Source organism: Strix aluco, chromosome 2, assembly GCF_031877795.1.
Source record: "Strix aluco isolate bStrAlu1 chromosome 2, bStrAlu1.hap1, whole genome shotgun sequence".
Classification (NCBI taxonomy): Eukaryota; Metazoa; Chordata; class Aves; order Strigiformes; family Strigidae; genus Strix; species Strix aluco.
Genome location: NC_133932.1, coordinates 11,780,300 through 11,797,309, shown reverse-complemented (window position 1 = coordinate 11,797,309; position 17,010 = coordinate 11,780,300). Strand labels below are relative to the sequence as shown.

General features: G+C 40.7%; 1 protein-coding gene across 1 annotated transcript in view; it reads left to right on the top strand.

The window, feature by feature from the left end:
• Nucleotides 1–6,187: 6,187 nt before the first annotated feature.
• Nucleotides 6,188–17,010, top strand: part of ABI3BP (ABI family member 3 binding protein) — a 167,142-nt gene continuing 156,319 nt past the window's right edge. The window contains 2 exon segments of the mRNA XM_074816699.1: nt 6,188–6,275; nt 10,175–10,354. Coding sequence (XP_074672800.1) covers nt 6,188–6,275; nt 10,175–10,354 — 268 coding nt within the window.

Sequence of the window (17,010 nt, the reverse complement as noted above, 5' to 3'; positions counted from 1 at the left end):
TAGCTTGCTACAGCTTGTCCTAGCTTATTTCCCAGAGAGACTTAATTGAAATTCTGTATTTCCTGTTGGCTGACAGAAGGTGGCTTCCTCTTTAACACACAGATCCTCCTCAGAGGCTTACAACTCACTAGACATCAGAAATTAGATGGAATTTAGTGTCTGGATCTTAGGTGATGTCTTTTCTTCTCTTTTAAATGACTGCAAGTCATGGGACAGGTTGTGCTTACCATGCTATCACATCTACTCTTTCATTTACAGTGGGAGTTGAAAAGAGGTGCTAACTTCAAAACTTCATAAGGTAAAATCAATTACTAGTTTCTGGTTATTGATAAGCAATAAGCCTCGATAATAAGGCTTAAAATAACAAGCTTTATTCATCCTGTATATGAAGCACCATAGTCAAAGTAAGAAAAATCTACCATTTCTGTATTAAACTGTCATTGTAAGTGAAAAAGTAACATTTCAAATGAAATGATTGCTTCTGCTTCTCAGTTGCTTCCTTGAACCAACAGAATGGCTTTGAAATGAACAGAATCTATAGCCTGGGGGCAGAGAAACTCAGGTTAAGGAGAGTGTTATGACTGGAACAAGAGTTGTAGTGATGAAACTTTTCTGATTGCTTATCCCTAAAAATGTGCCACTGGATCTCAGTGTAATAAATGTTGGTCTGTAGGTAAGAATAACATTGCTTTTGTTCATCTTTTTTGGAAGCTGCCTGAGCAAAGAGATCCTGTGAGTGTAAGCTGAAAGCTAATGAGTTAGGCTACTTTTGTAGTTAGACATACATGTATGTGTTTTGCGAAGTTAATTGCTGCATGTTGACTGCCTATTTTTCTGAAGTAATGTTAGACTTGTGTACAGAGTGTAGGCATACTAATATTTTGAAAAAATATTTAATTCAGGAAATTCACTTGCAAATGACACAAGTATGTGCAATACTTTTAGCTTACCCTCTCCTAATAAGGTATTCTTTGTTGCCCTTTTTAAGGGTATGGTTTATATGTCACCTACTTTCATTGTTCAGAGTATTTATTAATGTGGATTTTGTAGCTGGGAGTGTTGATGTTTTATGTAATCTGTGATGAGAAAGATGATCTAACATTGTCCGCAGACATCTCACTGGAGGGTACAAAGACAGACAGATTTTCTGCAGAATCGCACAGCAGTATGACAAGAGGCACTTAGCACAAGTTGGAACATGGGAAATTCCAGTTAGGTATTAGGAGTTGGTTGTTTTTTTTTTTAACCACAGGGATGATAAATAGTGGAACAGGTTACCCAGAGATGTTATGGAATCTATTGTCTTTAGAGGTGTTGAAGACTCAGCTGGACGTGGCCCTGAGCCATCTGATCTGATTAGATCTGCTCTGAGCAGGGGGTTGGACTAGATGACTTACAGAAGTCCCTTCCACCCTAAGTTATTCTGTGATTCTATAGTTGTGGCTGTCTGAGAAGTGTGTCTTGTTTATTCTACTGCATAGAAACAGAACTATTTTTAAATGTTTCCCATTATAAACTATATTTGGTTTTGAGCCAAACAACCAATATTTCTCCATGTTTGGGAGCCAAAGTAAATACAAAAATATAAAATAGCTAAAATAAAAGTTGCACAGTGTTGGATTATCATTGAAATTTTGGCTGGTGGTACTATGGCACCACATTTGGAAATCATGTTCACTGCTGTGAACAATTTGAATGTTAGAAGTGAGGTGGTGCTCACAAATAGATGGTGCTTATATATTTTCTTAAAGCACGCTTCATTTGTCTAGCACTCTGGGAGGCAGTGCTAGGTCTTGCCTTCATGCCCTCTAAAATCTGTGGAATGGTGAAAAACAAACAGTTTCAATGTAAGGCAAAAGGAATTCTGATGATGAAGCCAAATTTGCTGTAATACAGTACAGCTGTATTCACCCTCTAGTTTTGTAGGGCAGAGTTCAAGGCTTTTCACTCTATGGATAAAAACAAAAAATAGGATTGTATTGGAACACAAGAGACCGTACACACTTAAGCGCAGCGGTAGTATCATAGAATAAGTGAAAGTAACATCTTGTCCCGCTATTGCTTTTCCTGAGCCTTCAGTGAAGCAGGCAAACAGATAGCTCAAAATGTAAGTTGCCAAGATGAATTTATTTCAAAACAAAAAATGGTTACTTTATTTCATTTGTGCTTCATTCTTGAAGTTTGTTGCTATATCAGCACTGTGATATTACTTCTTAATGTGTTAATTACTAGTTATTTTTAATGTAAATTAATAATAAACTAGTAAATTATCAGCCAGCTGTTGACATATCTTCTTAAGTTACAGAAATAAGAGTGCTCTTCAGCTGAAGATACGTTATTTCACAGGGCCAAGATATGATTTGGGGTTTGGGTAGAAACAGAAAAGAGCAAGTTAATTCACGTGCCAGTCACCTCATCACCCAAGTTCTCTCACGTTCCTTGAAACAGAGGAAAATCAAACCAGCTGGTAATCTTAACTAACACCACATCTATTGTTACCAACAATACTGCAATAATATAGTGGGGCACAGGACACAGAATTTCAAATGCTTTAATTCTTTGTTACTGAAACAAAATTATTTTGTTGGTTCTTTTTGGGCAGTGAACTCTCATGTGGTTTTATTTGCTTTTATAGGTTGGAAATACCACTGTCCCCAACACTGAATTCCTGAACAAAAACTGCTTTAATACAAGTAGCCCTGTGAACCAATTCTGTTTATCTCCTTACTTCTCTCCAGTTATTAAATAGCAAAGGAATTTTATAAATCTATTCCTAGTAATTACTGCTTTGCCTTTTCAGACTGCTTTGATTTCTTAGACCTAAACCAAAGGGCTTCAACTGAACTTTTGCTATGACAGTAGAAATTGAAAACTGGACTTCTCTGTCTTGTAGCTAAATATGAACCATCAGTTAGAACTGACTGGTGTGAATAAGAGATGGTAGCAGTGCTCATGAATTCTCCCCTCTCTTCCTTTGCTACTCCATGATTAATTAAAGTGATAAGGAAAAGAAGATACTTCACGGAATCCCTAGTGGATCGAAAGCTTGAACAACAAGTGTCCAGCTGAATATTTTGTATAATATTTTCCATAGCTGCTTTCACATTTAAATATGTAAATTTCAGTTTGGTAATTTAGAGTTAAATTTTTCTAAAGTTTCAATGTTTATTTGCTCTTGGCTCCTGTTGCCTATACGTGACCACTTAATTTTTCCAACTAGCCAAACTATGATACTCCCATCTGGATTCTTCAGACTATTTGTAGCTATTTTCCTCTTTCTGAAGAGTTATCTGTGTCTGGTTCCCTTATGATGCAGCTGATTCGTTAAGCTGTCTTTAAAAGTCTTTCCCCTTATAGGCAGAGTCCTTTCCCTAGAGTGATTCTAACACTGCAAGTGGTTTGATGCACTTAATTTAGTGCTTTTAGTTCAGATATGCTGTGCACGGTTTGTCCTGCTGGTTTTGGCCCTCAGCTGACTTTTGTTGAAGAGAATACTTGCAGATCAGTGTGGAATTTCTGTTGGCAGGCATGAAGGGAAAGATTGTTTTTCAGAGGTAGCTATGGGTCCCAGAATCTTCCATTTGGAGATGGCCTCAATGTAAAAGAATTACTCTACAAATGCAAATACTTAAGACCAGAGTTTCGGTAACACATGCCAAAAGCTGATACAAGTGAATGTGAGTTAGGAAAATTCAACCTTACCTTGCTCTGTGCCTGCAAGTGGTTTTTTTTCAGAATCTCTCTGCGTTGGAATTAGAGCATGTCTGGTTTATCATTCGACTCTTTCATCAAGGAGATGGGGGCAAAAATGTTCTAAAATCATAATATGACAAAGTTATTTTCTCAAAATCAAATATGTTCTTATCACAGTATCATAGGAGTCAAGTTCCTGTGACTTCTCTTGTCCATTCGATCACGTTTGATGAATGTTTATCTGGTGGCCAAGATAGGGATATTACTCAGAATGGGAATGTCTGCTTTCACTGTTAGTTCAAAATACTGTGAGATCATCGCAATGAATTCTATTTTGCTAATGTGCTTCTGAGAGCAGTCCCCATGTACCAAGCTAATTGATATGAAGTCCTTTATACCTGTCCTGCTGCAGGCTGGCCCTCTCTTGACTAGCCTGGCAGTGTCTGTGCAGCACGTAGCGTTGAGCTCACTCTCCCCAGCTGGCTGCAGAGGCCCCTCTGTGCCTCTGTGCCCTCCCTGTATGCCTCTCGTCCACTCCAAGGATTCCAAGTGACCACGTGGCCCTTCCTCATAGACCTTAACATGAGTTGCATTTTGTTGTGTTTTCGTGGAAGGCTTTTTTGTTTGTTTTTAATTCTGGCCAGTGTAGCGAGTTGGGCTTACAGTCTCCTGCACAAAGCTGCCTTTTCCTTTTAGAGTCAGGAAATGCTTGAATTTGTTCATAAGGGTCCAGGTCTCCTTTGAACTCATGTGACCTCCTTGAGTCTGGAACATTTTAACTTCTTTTTTTTTAAATTCTTAAAGAACTATTTCTTAATAATCTACTCGGCTATAAGAAAAGAGGATTGCTTCACAGACTTTTGTGTTTGCATTTTTATAGCATGATACTGTGTGCAGTGGGCACAAAAGTGGGGTGTTGGAAGAGTGCAGGGGCTTCTGGAACGATGTTGGAGTGCTAATATGTTGTCAGGCAGGCAGAAGAGCACACTGATCCAGTTTGGGGAGAGATGTCATTCCCTACAAAGAGCCCATACTGAGAGTGATCTACCATGCATTGATAGTTCTACCATGACAGAGAGCACTTTCTGTGCTTGTTGGCTTCCTTCTGTCCTCATCGTTCTTTGGTTTTGTCTCCTGTGTAGCCTTCCACTCTCTGGAACCCAAGTGCTATCACTCAACAGCTATGGTTCCCAGCAAACTCAGATTCTAACTTCGGTTGGGAACCTTTGCTGTTAAGGTAGCACTAGTGGTAGAAGAGAGTACATGATTCAGTGTAGTGGTCTCTCCCACCTTTGTCAACATGAGAGCAGGTCATGCTTCTGTTGAGCACACCTCACTTCAGAGAACATGAATACTGCCACTCATTTAAGATGAGCTGAGTGACCTTCAGATAAAAAGTAATTAGGTGTTGAAATAAGATTCGAGATCAATAAGATGTAGTAATAGAAAGAATAACAAACTAACAAAGGGGTCCATTGCTTTTTCTTCTATTTTTTTTTTTTATCTGTAAAGTAACTGTACACTAAAACACATCAGTAGGGAGAAAGAGGAAGAAAAGAGAAAAACCTCATGTGTAAATTGATTTTTCTGTAGCATACCAACTTCAAGAGATTTATTGTGAAATTTTCAATTTGTTTTCAGGTCTGTTTTGACATCAGATAGAAAAACTTGTCAGTGTTGGACTTGGTTGCTCCACTTCTGTCAATACACTTCCAGTAACTGGTCAGCCTCTGATAGTTATTGTTTTACCAGTTAAAATTCATCCCTCAATTTCAGTGATTCTGGAACGCACACAGCCCATGAAAGGGGATGTGGTTTAGTCATATGAAGTGTGGCATCTGTGTTGTTGCTTTTAGCACAGTTATTTTCCTTCAGAAAGGTGCAGATAAATAATAGTGAAAAAGACTATTTGTCTGCCTTGCCTTGTGTTGCTCTTTGGGTCAGGCCACACCTTCAAGAGGAAAGGGAGAAGAGCACTCTTGCTGAGATCGACTGGGCCCCCCTCTCAGCTAGGGAAACTTCAGCTGTGTGGAGAGAAGTAAATAGTAAGCAAGGAGCTTACAGAAGGGGTAGAAGATAGTTATGTTAAGAAGATCATGGAACAGACCCTCTAGCTAGATCTCTGAGGAGAGGGAAAGAAAGATTATCTCAATCCTTTATTGGATGGGGGGTGGGAAACAGTGAAAAATGTTGAGGTACTTAATGCCTTCTTTGCCTCCTTAACAGTAAGACCAGTTGTTCTCAGGGTACCCAGCCCCCTGAGCTGGAAGTCAGGAATGGGGAGCAGAGTGAAGCCCCCATAGCCCAAGGGAAAGAGGTTAGTGACCTGCTACACCACTTGGACACACATAAGTCTATGGGGCTGGAAGGGATCCACCCAAGGGTGCTGAGGGAGCTGGTGGAAGTGCTCACCAAGCCACTCTCAATCACTTACCAGCAGTCCTGGCTAACCAGGGAGGTCTCAGTTGACTGGAGGTTAACAAATGTGATGCCCATGTACAAGAAGGACCAGAAGGATGATCCAGGGAACTATGGGCCTGTCAGTCTGACCTCAGTGCTGCGGAAGGTTATGGAGCATATCAGTTTGAGTGCCATCACACAGCACGTACAGGACAACCAGGTGATCAGGCCCCGTCAGCATGGGTTTACGAAAGGCAGGTCCTGTTTGACTAACCTGATCTTCTTCTATGACAAGGTGACCTACTTACTAGATGAGGGAAAGGCTGTGGATGTTGTTTACCTTGACTTTAGTAAAACCTTTGACACCATTTCCCACAGCATTCTCCTGGAGAAACTGGTTGCTCATGGCTTGGACAGGCGTACTCCTCACTGGGTAAAAAACTGGCTGGATGTCCAGGCCCAAAAAGTTGTGGTGAATGGAGTTAAATCCAGTTGGCAGATGGTCACAAGTGGTGTTCCCCAGGGCTCAGTATTGGGGCCAGTTCTGTTTAATATCTTTATTGATGATCAGGATGGAGGGGATTGAGTGCACCCTCAATAAGTCTGCCGAAGACACCAAGTTGGGTGGGAATGTTGATCAGCTTGAGGGCAGGAAGGCTCCACAGAGGGATCTTGCCAGGCTGGAGTGATGGGCCGAGGCCAATTGTATGAGATTCAACAAGGCCAAGTGCTGGGTCCTGCACTTGGGTCACAACAGTCTGAAGCAGTCTGGTAGAAAAGGACCTGGGAGTGTTGGTTGTCAGCCGGCTGAGTATGAGCCAGCAGTGTGCCCAGGTGGCCAAGAAGGCCAATGGTATCCTGGCTTGTATCAGCAATAGCATGGCCAGCAGGGACAGGGAAGTGATCTTACCCCTGTACTCGGCACTGGTGAGGCCGCACCTCAATTACTGTGTTCAGTTTTGGGCCCCTCACTACAAAAAGGACATTGAATTACTCGAGCGTGTCCAGAGAAGGGCAACGAAGCTGGTGCAGGGTCTGGAGCACGTGTCATACGAGGAGCGGCTGAGGGAACTGGGGGTGTTTAGCCTGGAGAAGAGAGGCTGAGGGGAGACCATATCGCTCTCTACAGCTACCTGGAAGGAGGTTGTAGTGAGGTGGGTGTTGGTCTCTTCTCCCACGTAACAAGCAATAGGATGAGATGAAATGACCTCAAGTTGCACCAGGGAAGGTTTACATTGGATATTTGGAAAAATTTCTTCACTGAAACCGTTGTCAAGCACTGGAACAGGCTGCCCAGGGAAGTGGTTGAGTCACCATCAGACGTGTAGATGTGGCAGTTAGAGACATGGTTTAGTGGTGGACTTGGCAGTGTTAGGTTTACAGTTGAACTCAATAATCTTAAAGGTCTTTTCCAACCTAAATTATTCTATGATTATATGATTTTTTCCTAAACACTGCAGGGACTCTGCAGTATTTGTTACCATCCAGGCCATGACTTAAAGGATTCTGTACTTAAAAGTGAACTAGAGGAAAGGGACCTACCCTGTCAAGACAGGGTGGGGATGACAAGGATTTATTTTTTTTAAATTTTAAGATAATCTGCTTTGCTTTTCTTCTGTTCTACCTTATTATCTATTTTTAAAAATACATTATTCCTGTTTATGTTCTGCTAGAACTGGCTTTGAGTTTAAAAGTTTTCTTAATGGTTTTGATATGCTAGCTATAAAGAAAAGTTCTAAAGGGTCCTGCCTCAAAGCTGTTGCTGTTTTGGGATCCCATTTAGAATTTCTGGTTTTAGATACTTCACTGAGAGTTTTTAGGCTTAAATAAAATCAAGACCTCTTGTCACTGTAATTGACTGCTTATGAATAAAACACAGTATCTATCTAATTGGAATCAAACCAGTTGGATCCAGTCTTGAATTAGAGTCTTCAAATTAATGTAAAGTATAACTGAGAGATACATAGAAACAACTGTGTGTAAAAAAAAAAAAAAAAAAAAAAAAAAAAGTGAAATTATTATAAATTTAAAATCCAGTTTTGAGTTTGATTAAGAATTTTAATACAGAAATCAAGTTATCATATTTGAATCAAGTACTGTAAGTCTTGCTTTCTTCTTAGACTTGAATATTCAGTGGAGACTAGGAGACCATCCTTTCATTTATGCTCAGCTCTCCAAAGTTAGGTTAGAGTTTTGCAGACTACATAATTTTAACAAATCTAGTTCACTGTCAATCAGAGGTAATAACCCTGAACTTTGTTGGCGTGGAACACTTTACTAAGCATCTTTATGAAGCATATTAGAGGGGTTTGAAGTCTGTTGGGTGTTCTTCCTGGTTTCTGCTATTTGGAGCCTTGTCAATATTCAAAGTTGCACACCCACAAAGTTTCATATGCTGAAAATAAAAGAAATTAGGGTGTCTCCAAGATAAGGAAGCAACTACCACCCCTTCCCCTGTGATGGTATCGTACTGCTGAAAATGTCAGAGTTGAGTTTTCTAGAAGCCTTGCAGTCTTCTGGAACCTGGCAGAGTTGCCTTTGGAAAACTGATGGTTTCCTGGCTGAGTGCTTTTATTTGATCAGTCTTTAGATAAAGGAAGGGTCTCACCAGAGGTACATGTTTTCCATCAGTTTTACTTTTATGCTTCTTTCTATAAAGGGAAGAAGCATAAAGTGTTTGACTTAGGTCTTTACATTCAGTGTGAAGACAACTGCAGGTGCTTGACTACTACTAAATCATCTTCACAAATTGGGGATTGTGGCCTCTTGGCAACTCCAGTCATCAGAATTTCTCAAAAAAAAAAAAAAAAAGGAGGGTGCCGCTGGGGCGATACTAGAGAAATCAGTACGTACTTGTCTAAAGAAACTTTAAATATCTTCAGTTACACAGAGATGTCTTCAGGTACACAGAGAGAGAGAGAAAGGAAGAAAGGCAGGGAGTTAGAGTGAGGGAGAAAGGAAGTTCAGTATCACTCTACCCTGTTAATTAATGACAGGTCATATATCTCTCATTGTTTTTCTGAGGATTTAGCTCCTGCAGTAAAATGATTTTGTGCAAATTTCTGTTTTTTCCTGAAAAATTAATTTCAGCCCTCATGATTGGAGAGATGCTGAAAATCTCTTGTGAATAAAAATTCATATTTAGAGAATGAGAATACAAATAATAACCCAAAATGTACTATTCTAGTGCTAGTATCATAAGTTTGGGAAAAAGTCCTTTTTTTTTTTTTTTTTTTTTAAAAAGCATTGGCATTCAACAGTTCTGAAAATATGATAGGCCTAACAAGGAATATTAAAATTGTAAGTACCAAGGAAGGAAAAGCCAATCCTCCCTCACCCCACCAAGAGAAGACAAAACACCTTCTTGTTGCCTAAAAATTGATTATTCTGTTATGAAGTAATTCTCTATGGTAAGTTAAACTTTTGTAGATGGATATACAAGATGTTTCTTGCTTTATATGCCACTCCCCTGGAACACATAAAAATGAATGTTTAAAAAAAAGTTTCTTGGTAATTTTGAGTAAAGTATATATGCTAGTTAGATGTGAAAATTACTTTTCCAGCCCAAAATAGCAAAAAAAAAAAAAAGTATCATTTTTATTTGGATCTGGTTACTATTTATTATCTGCTCTAATTTTGCAGTGTGATTAACTTAACATTAAAATTTCATATTTTCACTAACAAGCCAAAAAAAAAAGTAAAAATCAAACTTGCAAGATTTTCACCTGTGAGTCCTATAGATAGCTAATACTACTGTAACTCTTGCATTTAAAGGGAAAAATACTTGCATTTTTCCAGTTACTTCATGCACTTTTCTGCTACTGCAATTGTAGAAAATGTTACAGCTAATGATAATACTAAACTAATGGAAAAACAGACATGTTGGAAACCACAATTTTACATGACTATTAGTTTACTATTTAAAATACACTTAGTTTCCAGGAGACTCCACCTTTAAGCAATTGTCCAGTTGCTTGCAACTAGCACGTTAAACAGCCCTATATTGTTATATTGTCATATTCCATTACTTAATATATGATTACAAGAGAATAAATTCTCATCTTTTTTACTCTTTCCTCAGTGAAAAGGCAGAGTCTGAAAGTTCAGATCAATGCAACAGATGACACCGTTTGCATGAGGTTTCTTCGACCAAGTCAAAACACCGGACTGGAAGGTTTTGTCCTGGGTTATGGAAGCAACTTCTTTTCTAATCAGTACATTCCTTTACCTTCAGAAGGAAAAACCTACATAACAGAACTTGGTAAGACATATTTGCTTTGTGTGCTACTGTTGTCATGAATTGTGAGAAGAGAATGAGGAGAATATGAACCTTTGGGTTTCTTGATTTTTGTTTTTATTGGGTTGTTGCTCAGGGTTTCTTCATGTTTGTTGAAGGTTGTCTTGAAGAATTTCAGATGAAAGTGTAATTAGGAGATCCTTCAAGGAGAACAAAGAGTTCTTGTTTGGAAAAGTTTGCTACTGGTATTTGTTTTGAGCATTTTCATTGTACTGAGATTGTACTACATTGACCACATCACAGATCAGATGGGACGATTTGGCTGAAGTTGCAATTATAAAGTAGAATACAAGGAAGATGTGCATGGTTTTAACAAATAATACAAGAAGCAGTGAAACAGTTTTGAGAACTGTGTGGTAGATTCCCTTTGCCAGAAATGTTCATAAAAATGATGCCTTTTCTGGCAGGGGCCTATTCCAGTTCTACGTGTTATAGAATAACCTGTAGCTTCTATGTCAGAAGTTACAGCTGGAATTCCATGAGCTGTTTTGTGGAAGAGATTAAGCCACATCAAGAATGTTGTATTCTGTTGCCTGGGATAGGGAGACAGAAGGGAGTCTGGTTGTTCCTTTGACTTAGGCTTGTGTCAGTATGGGCAGGATAGCAAAATAGTAGAACCAGATTAGTTAGAATTTTCTGATAAATGATTAAAACATTCACTTATCAGGATTTGAGCTTTTAAGAAGTCTGTTCAACCTCTGAGGCTTTTCCTGTTGCTTTTTAAAAATCTTTTCTAGCCTGAAATGAATTTGGGTTACCCTCATCATTGTAATTCCAGTGCTCTTGGTGTAAAACAAGGGGGAAGAAAGGATGCATAAGCACAGAGGTGACAACTGCCATCTTTTTGATGTGGTCAGTTAAGACAGTTCTGCTGCCAGACTGCTCCAGGCTGAAAACTGCAGAATAAAAAAGAAAAAAAAAAAGATGTTAGACATGGAATAATTAAGATATTAGAGACTTTCATTAGATCACTGTGGCAAAGACTGACTTTTTCCTTTTTGAGAGTTGATACTCCTGGGATCTCTCCATAATTCTATCACCAATCCAGTGTTTGAGTTCACAACTGTCACTTAAGGTGTGTCTGATTTATCTGATTTATCCTGTGTGTAACTTTTGAACCAGTTCACTAAGAATGGTGTACAAGATTTTCTGTGGAATACTGTGAACTGGGCGTAAGTAATACCTGCGTAGATGTATTGTGGGAGTAGTGAGGATTAATATTTTTCAGGTACTCTGAGATCCTTGGAAAGAGGAAAAAGCACTGAATGTAATGTCATGTGTAGATCATTTGCACTTTAATACCTAATGTTTTGTGAAACTGTATGAAAACAGAAAGCTGAACATCACCTGGGTCATATGGGATTTTGGTATTTTGTAACTTTAACATTAATAGCTAATGGCTGGAAAACGTAGACACCTTTCTTTCGTTCCTCAGTGCATCATAGTGCTAGCTGCATGCATATTCATTAAAGCTTACCATTAAGCAATCCCAATCTTCTTCCAATGAACAGAGATGAGAAAACCCATGATACATACAGCCTGTAATGAAATGCATGCATATTCTGTGGTGTATCTGGAGAGAGAAAAGCAGAAGTGTTGGGGAATACTCTCCTTTTCCTTTTTAAATTATTTTAAAGGAGAATAACTTCAAAATTTTAACTCACTCATGGTAATAGAAGTTGTTGATCGGTTTCCTAATGACAGTGAATCTGTGATTGTGACTTCTGAGTGTCCAGTAACTAAAAATGCAATGTGCAACATGATATAAAGATTAGCATTTTGAAAATGTCATCTTAGAAAGGACAGGAATAAAAGAAGCTAACAGCAATGTGCACTTCAAGTTGCAAGCATTTATTTAAGGCAATTTACAGCACATTTGTTGGAGCTATTGCTTTTAGTTAAGAGATTTAGTTAAGAGATTTAGTATATGCTTTGTGGACTTGTTTATCAGAGTTTGGAAGCAGAGAGTACATCATCTTTCCCATTTCATTAAGATTAAACACCACCTTAAACTGCAGCTTTGACTGTACTTTCCAAGTGTGTACAGAACACAAGCTAAAGCAAGAAACATCAGTTGTGCTTTTGGCTCTATTTTAGGGTGACTTGTGTGGCAGAAGTAAAGAGAAGACAGTGGTGATTGCTAGCACCCTTCACAGTTTCAGGGACCAGCTGCCGGTACAAACTGGAGGAATTGCAGGATGGTTCTTAGTTTCAGGAACAATGGTTAGGTTTAATTTTGGCAGACAAAGAACACAGCTCAGCACACGCTTTCTGAGAAAAAATAAGGTATGATAGAGGGACAATAAAAATACTCTGAAGATACTTTCCAAAGATACAAAACCCCTAGACCCTATTGCTGAAAAATTTTGCGTTATCTTTGTACTCCTAGTATATCTCACATGTGATGCAATTAGCCTAGATGCTATCTTCATATTAAAACAATATATTTTAAAAATTTCACACTGAAAATTGTCTAGTCCATGTTCTAGATATTCTGGTGATTCAAGTGCCACTGTACACTTTGCAGAAGGTCTTCAGTGGGTTCCACATGTTTGCCCATAATCAGAACAACTTGCTTTATACAAAAATATTCACATTCACCCTGAGAACTCCTCCTTGGTCCTCTCATGCTTTGGTTTATCCAACTTGTAGGGAAGGCAGATGAACTTTACAGGCTGCCCGGAACAGTGGTTGATTGTGGCTTTTACTGAACAGGATGTGGAGGAAGTGATTCCCAAATGTGAAAAGACATTGTGGCCTATTTAGGCCAAAACTAATGCAATTTGTCCTTGCCTTGCAGACGTTTCTTTAATTAGGCTCTGCATGCCTGGTTTTGTTAATGGAGCAGCAGAATCGATATTCTGCTTGGGATCATTGTCCTCAATTGGAACTGGAGTATGGGGAATGAAGCAATGACTATTTTTTTAACACATGACACAATATACACAATAATATGTATTATATCTAAGGTCCATGACTTCCGTATTTCCAACCCTGTCATTGTTGATTAAGATGAAATTTATTGTCAAGTTTTCTTCTGGGTCACGCACCTTTTATGACCCTGTTAACAATGAACTTGAACTCAGCAGATTTATTAATTTATGAAATTACGTGTTTATATGTGTATACATTTTAAAACAAATTGATAAGGATGTGATCTTTTATAGGATTTCCAGGAGAGGTATATGGCTTTGTAGAAAGTGTGACATCTGCTTACATTTTATCCATTAAAATATTTAGTACCTCACTGCAGTGATTCTTAAAATATTTGGTTTTCCTTTCTTTTGCAACTAAAATAATAACCAAGCCAGCAGTTGTGTAATATTATCCATGAATTTGGAACTGCCTGCAGAGGGCATGTGCAAAGAGAAGAGGATTTTGTTGGATTTTCTGAACTTGTGATGAGCTCATGCGGGCAACAAACTCTTGAGCAGCTTCATCCATTGCTAGACAGATGAACTTGAATCACAGTGAAGGGTGAGTGACAATGACGAGGCCACGTTAAAGTTTGGTTCAAAGAAGTATGCCTCTTTATCAGGATACAAGATGTGTTTTGTGCTGAGTATACTTTATGAGCTTACATGACAGTAAGCAACATTATTATTGGTCATGGAAGCTATTCAGGCTGTCAAAAGATATCAAAATGTAAATGCAGCTAGACTAATAAATAAGGTGAATAGGACCATCCAAAAGTTCTGAGCTTGACTTAAACGTTTATCTAAATCTGTTCACAGAATCACAGAATTGTCTAGGTTGGAAAAGACTTTGAAGATCATCTAGTCCAACCATTGACCCAACATTGACAGTTCCCAACTGCACGATATCCCTCAGTGCTATGTCGACCTGACTCTTAAACACCTCCAGGGATGGGGACTCCACCACCTCCCTGGGCAGCCCATTCCAACGCCTGACTACCCGTTCTGTAAAGAAATACTTCCTAATATCCAGTCTAAACCTTCTCTGGCGCAACTTGAGGCCATTACCTCTTGTCCTATCACTCATTACTTGGTTAAGAGACTCATCCGCATCTCTCTGCAACCTCCTTTCAGGGAGTTGTAGAGGGCGATGAGGTCTCCCCTCAGCCTCCTCTTTTCCAGACTAAACAACCGCAGTTCCCTCAGCCGCTCCTCGTATGACACGTGCTCCAGACCCTTCACCAGCTTCGTTGCCCTTCTCTGGACACACTCGAGTAATTCAATGTCCTTTTTGTAGTGAGGGGCCCAAAACTGAACACGGTAGTCGAGGTGCGGCCTCACCAGTGCTGAGTACAGGGGTAAGATCCCTTCCCTGTCCCTGCTGGCCATGCTATTTCTGATACAAGCCAGGACGCCATTGGCCTTCTTGGCCACCTGGGCACACTGCTGGCTCATGTTTAGCCAGCTGTCAATCAAGACTCCCAGGTCCCTCTCTGACTAGCAGCTCTCCAGCCACTCCTCCCCAAGCCTGTAGCGCTGCTGGGGGTTGTTGTGGCCCAGGTGCAGCACCTGGCATTTGGCCTTATTGAAACTCCTCCAGTTGGCCTTAGCCCATTGCTCCAGTCTGTCCAGGTTTCTCTGCAGAGCCTCCCTACCCTCGAGCCGATCAACACTCCCACCCAACTTGGTGTCGTCTGCAAACTTACTGAGGGTGCACTCGATCCCCTCATCTAGATCATCAATAAAGATGTTAAACAGGAGTGGCCCCAAAACCGAGCCCTGGGGGACACCACTCATGACCGGCTGCCAACTGGATTTAACTCCGTTCACCACAACTCTTTGGGCCTGGCCATCCAGCCAGTTTTTACCCAGTAAAGCGTGCAATCATCCAAGCCTCGAGCAGCCAGTTTTGCCAGGAGAATGCTGTGGGAAACAGTGTCAAAGGCCTTACTGAAGTCAAGGTAAACTACATCCACAGCCTTTCCCTCATCCAATAAGCAGGTCGCCCTGTCATAGAAGGAGATCAGGTCTGTCAAGCAGGATCTGCCTTTCATAAACTCATGCTGACTGGGCCTGATCATCTGGTTGTCCCACATGTGTTGTGTGATGGTACTCAGGATGAGCTGCTCCATCAGCTTCCCGGGCACTGAAGTCAAGCTGACAGGCCTGTAATTTCCTGGATCATCCCTCCGACCCTTCTTATAGATAGGCGTCACATTGGCCAATTTCCAATCTGTCGGGACCTCCCCAGTCAGCCAGGACTGCTGGTAAATGATGGAAAGCAGCTTGGCGAGCACCCCAGCCAGCTCCTTCAGCACCCTCAGGTGTATCCCATCAGGTCCCATAGACTTGTGTGTGTCTCTGTGATGCAGTAGGTCACTGACTGTCTCCTGGATTGCAGGGGGGTCGTTCTCCCAGCCTGAGGAGGCTGGATTCCCTCAGTACAACTAGTCTTGCTATTAAAGACTGAGGCAAAGAAAGCATTAAGCACCTCAGCCTTTTCCTCATCACTTGTTACCATGTTTCCTCCTGCATCTAGCAGGGAATGGATACTCTCCCTGGTCTTTCTTTTGCTACTGACATAGAAACATTTCTTGTTATCTTTGATTGCTGAAACCAGGGTAATTTCCAGCTGGGCTTTAGACTTCCTGATTTCCACCGTGCATAGCCTCACAGCCTCTTTGTAATCACTGTGAGTGGCTAGCCCCTTCTTCCAAAAGCTGTAAACTCTCCTTTTCTCCCTGAGTTCCAGCCAATGCTCCCTGTTCAGCCAGGGTGGTTTTCTCTGCCACTGGCTTCTCTTACAGCACCTGGGGACAGCCTACTCTTGTGCCATTAAGACTTCCTTCTTAAAGAGTGCCCAGCCTTCCTGGACCCCTATACCCTTCAGGATTGTCTCCCAAGTGATCCTTTCAAGCAGGTGCCTAAACAAGTCAAAGTCAGCTCTTTTGAAGTCCAGGATGTCAGTTCTGCTTAGCCCTCTCCTGGCCTCTCTAAGAATAGAGAACTCTATTATTCCATGATCGCTGTGCCCTAGTCTGCCTCCAACTGCCACATCATCCACCAGTCCTTCTCTGTTCACAAAGAGGAGATCCAGCAGGGCACCTTCTCTGGTTGGTTCTCTCACCAGCTGCATCAGGAAGTTGTCTCCCACACATTTCAGGAATCTCCGGGACTGGTCCCGCTCTGCTGTGTTGTATTTCCAGCAGATGTCTAGGAAGTTAGTCTCCCACAAGAACAAGGGCAAGCAATCGTGAGATTTCTCCTAAATGCCTATAGAATATTTCATCCACCTCTCTGTCCTGGGTGGGTGGCCTATAGTAGACTCCTACTACAACATCTGCCCTGTTGGCCATCCCCCTGATTCTAACGCTACACTTGTGCTCAAGGCAATCATAACAGTCCCTAACATACAGCGCCACCCCACTGCCTCTCCTTTCTTGTCTATCCCTCCTAAAGAGCTTGTAGCCATCACTTGGCACACTCCAGTCATGGGAGACATCCTACCATGTTTCTGTAACAGCCACAACATCATAATTTTCCTGTTTCGTCATGGCTTCAAGCTCATCGTGTTTGTTACTCATGGTGTGTGCATTGGTATACATGCACTTCAGATGGGCTGATGTTTTGCCCCCTTCCCACTTCAAATCTAGTTTAAAGCTCTGTCAGTGAGCCCAGCTAACTCCTGCCCCAATATCCTTTTCC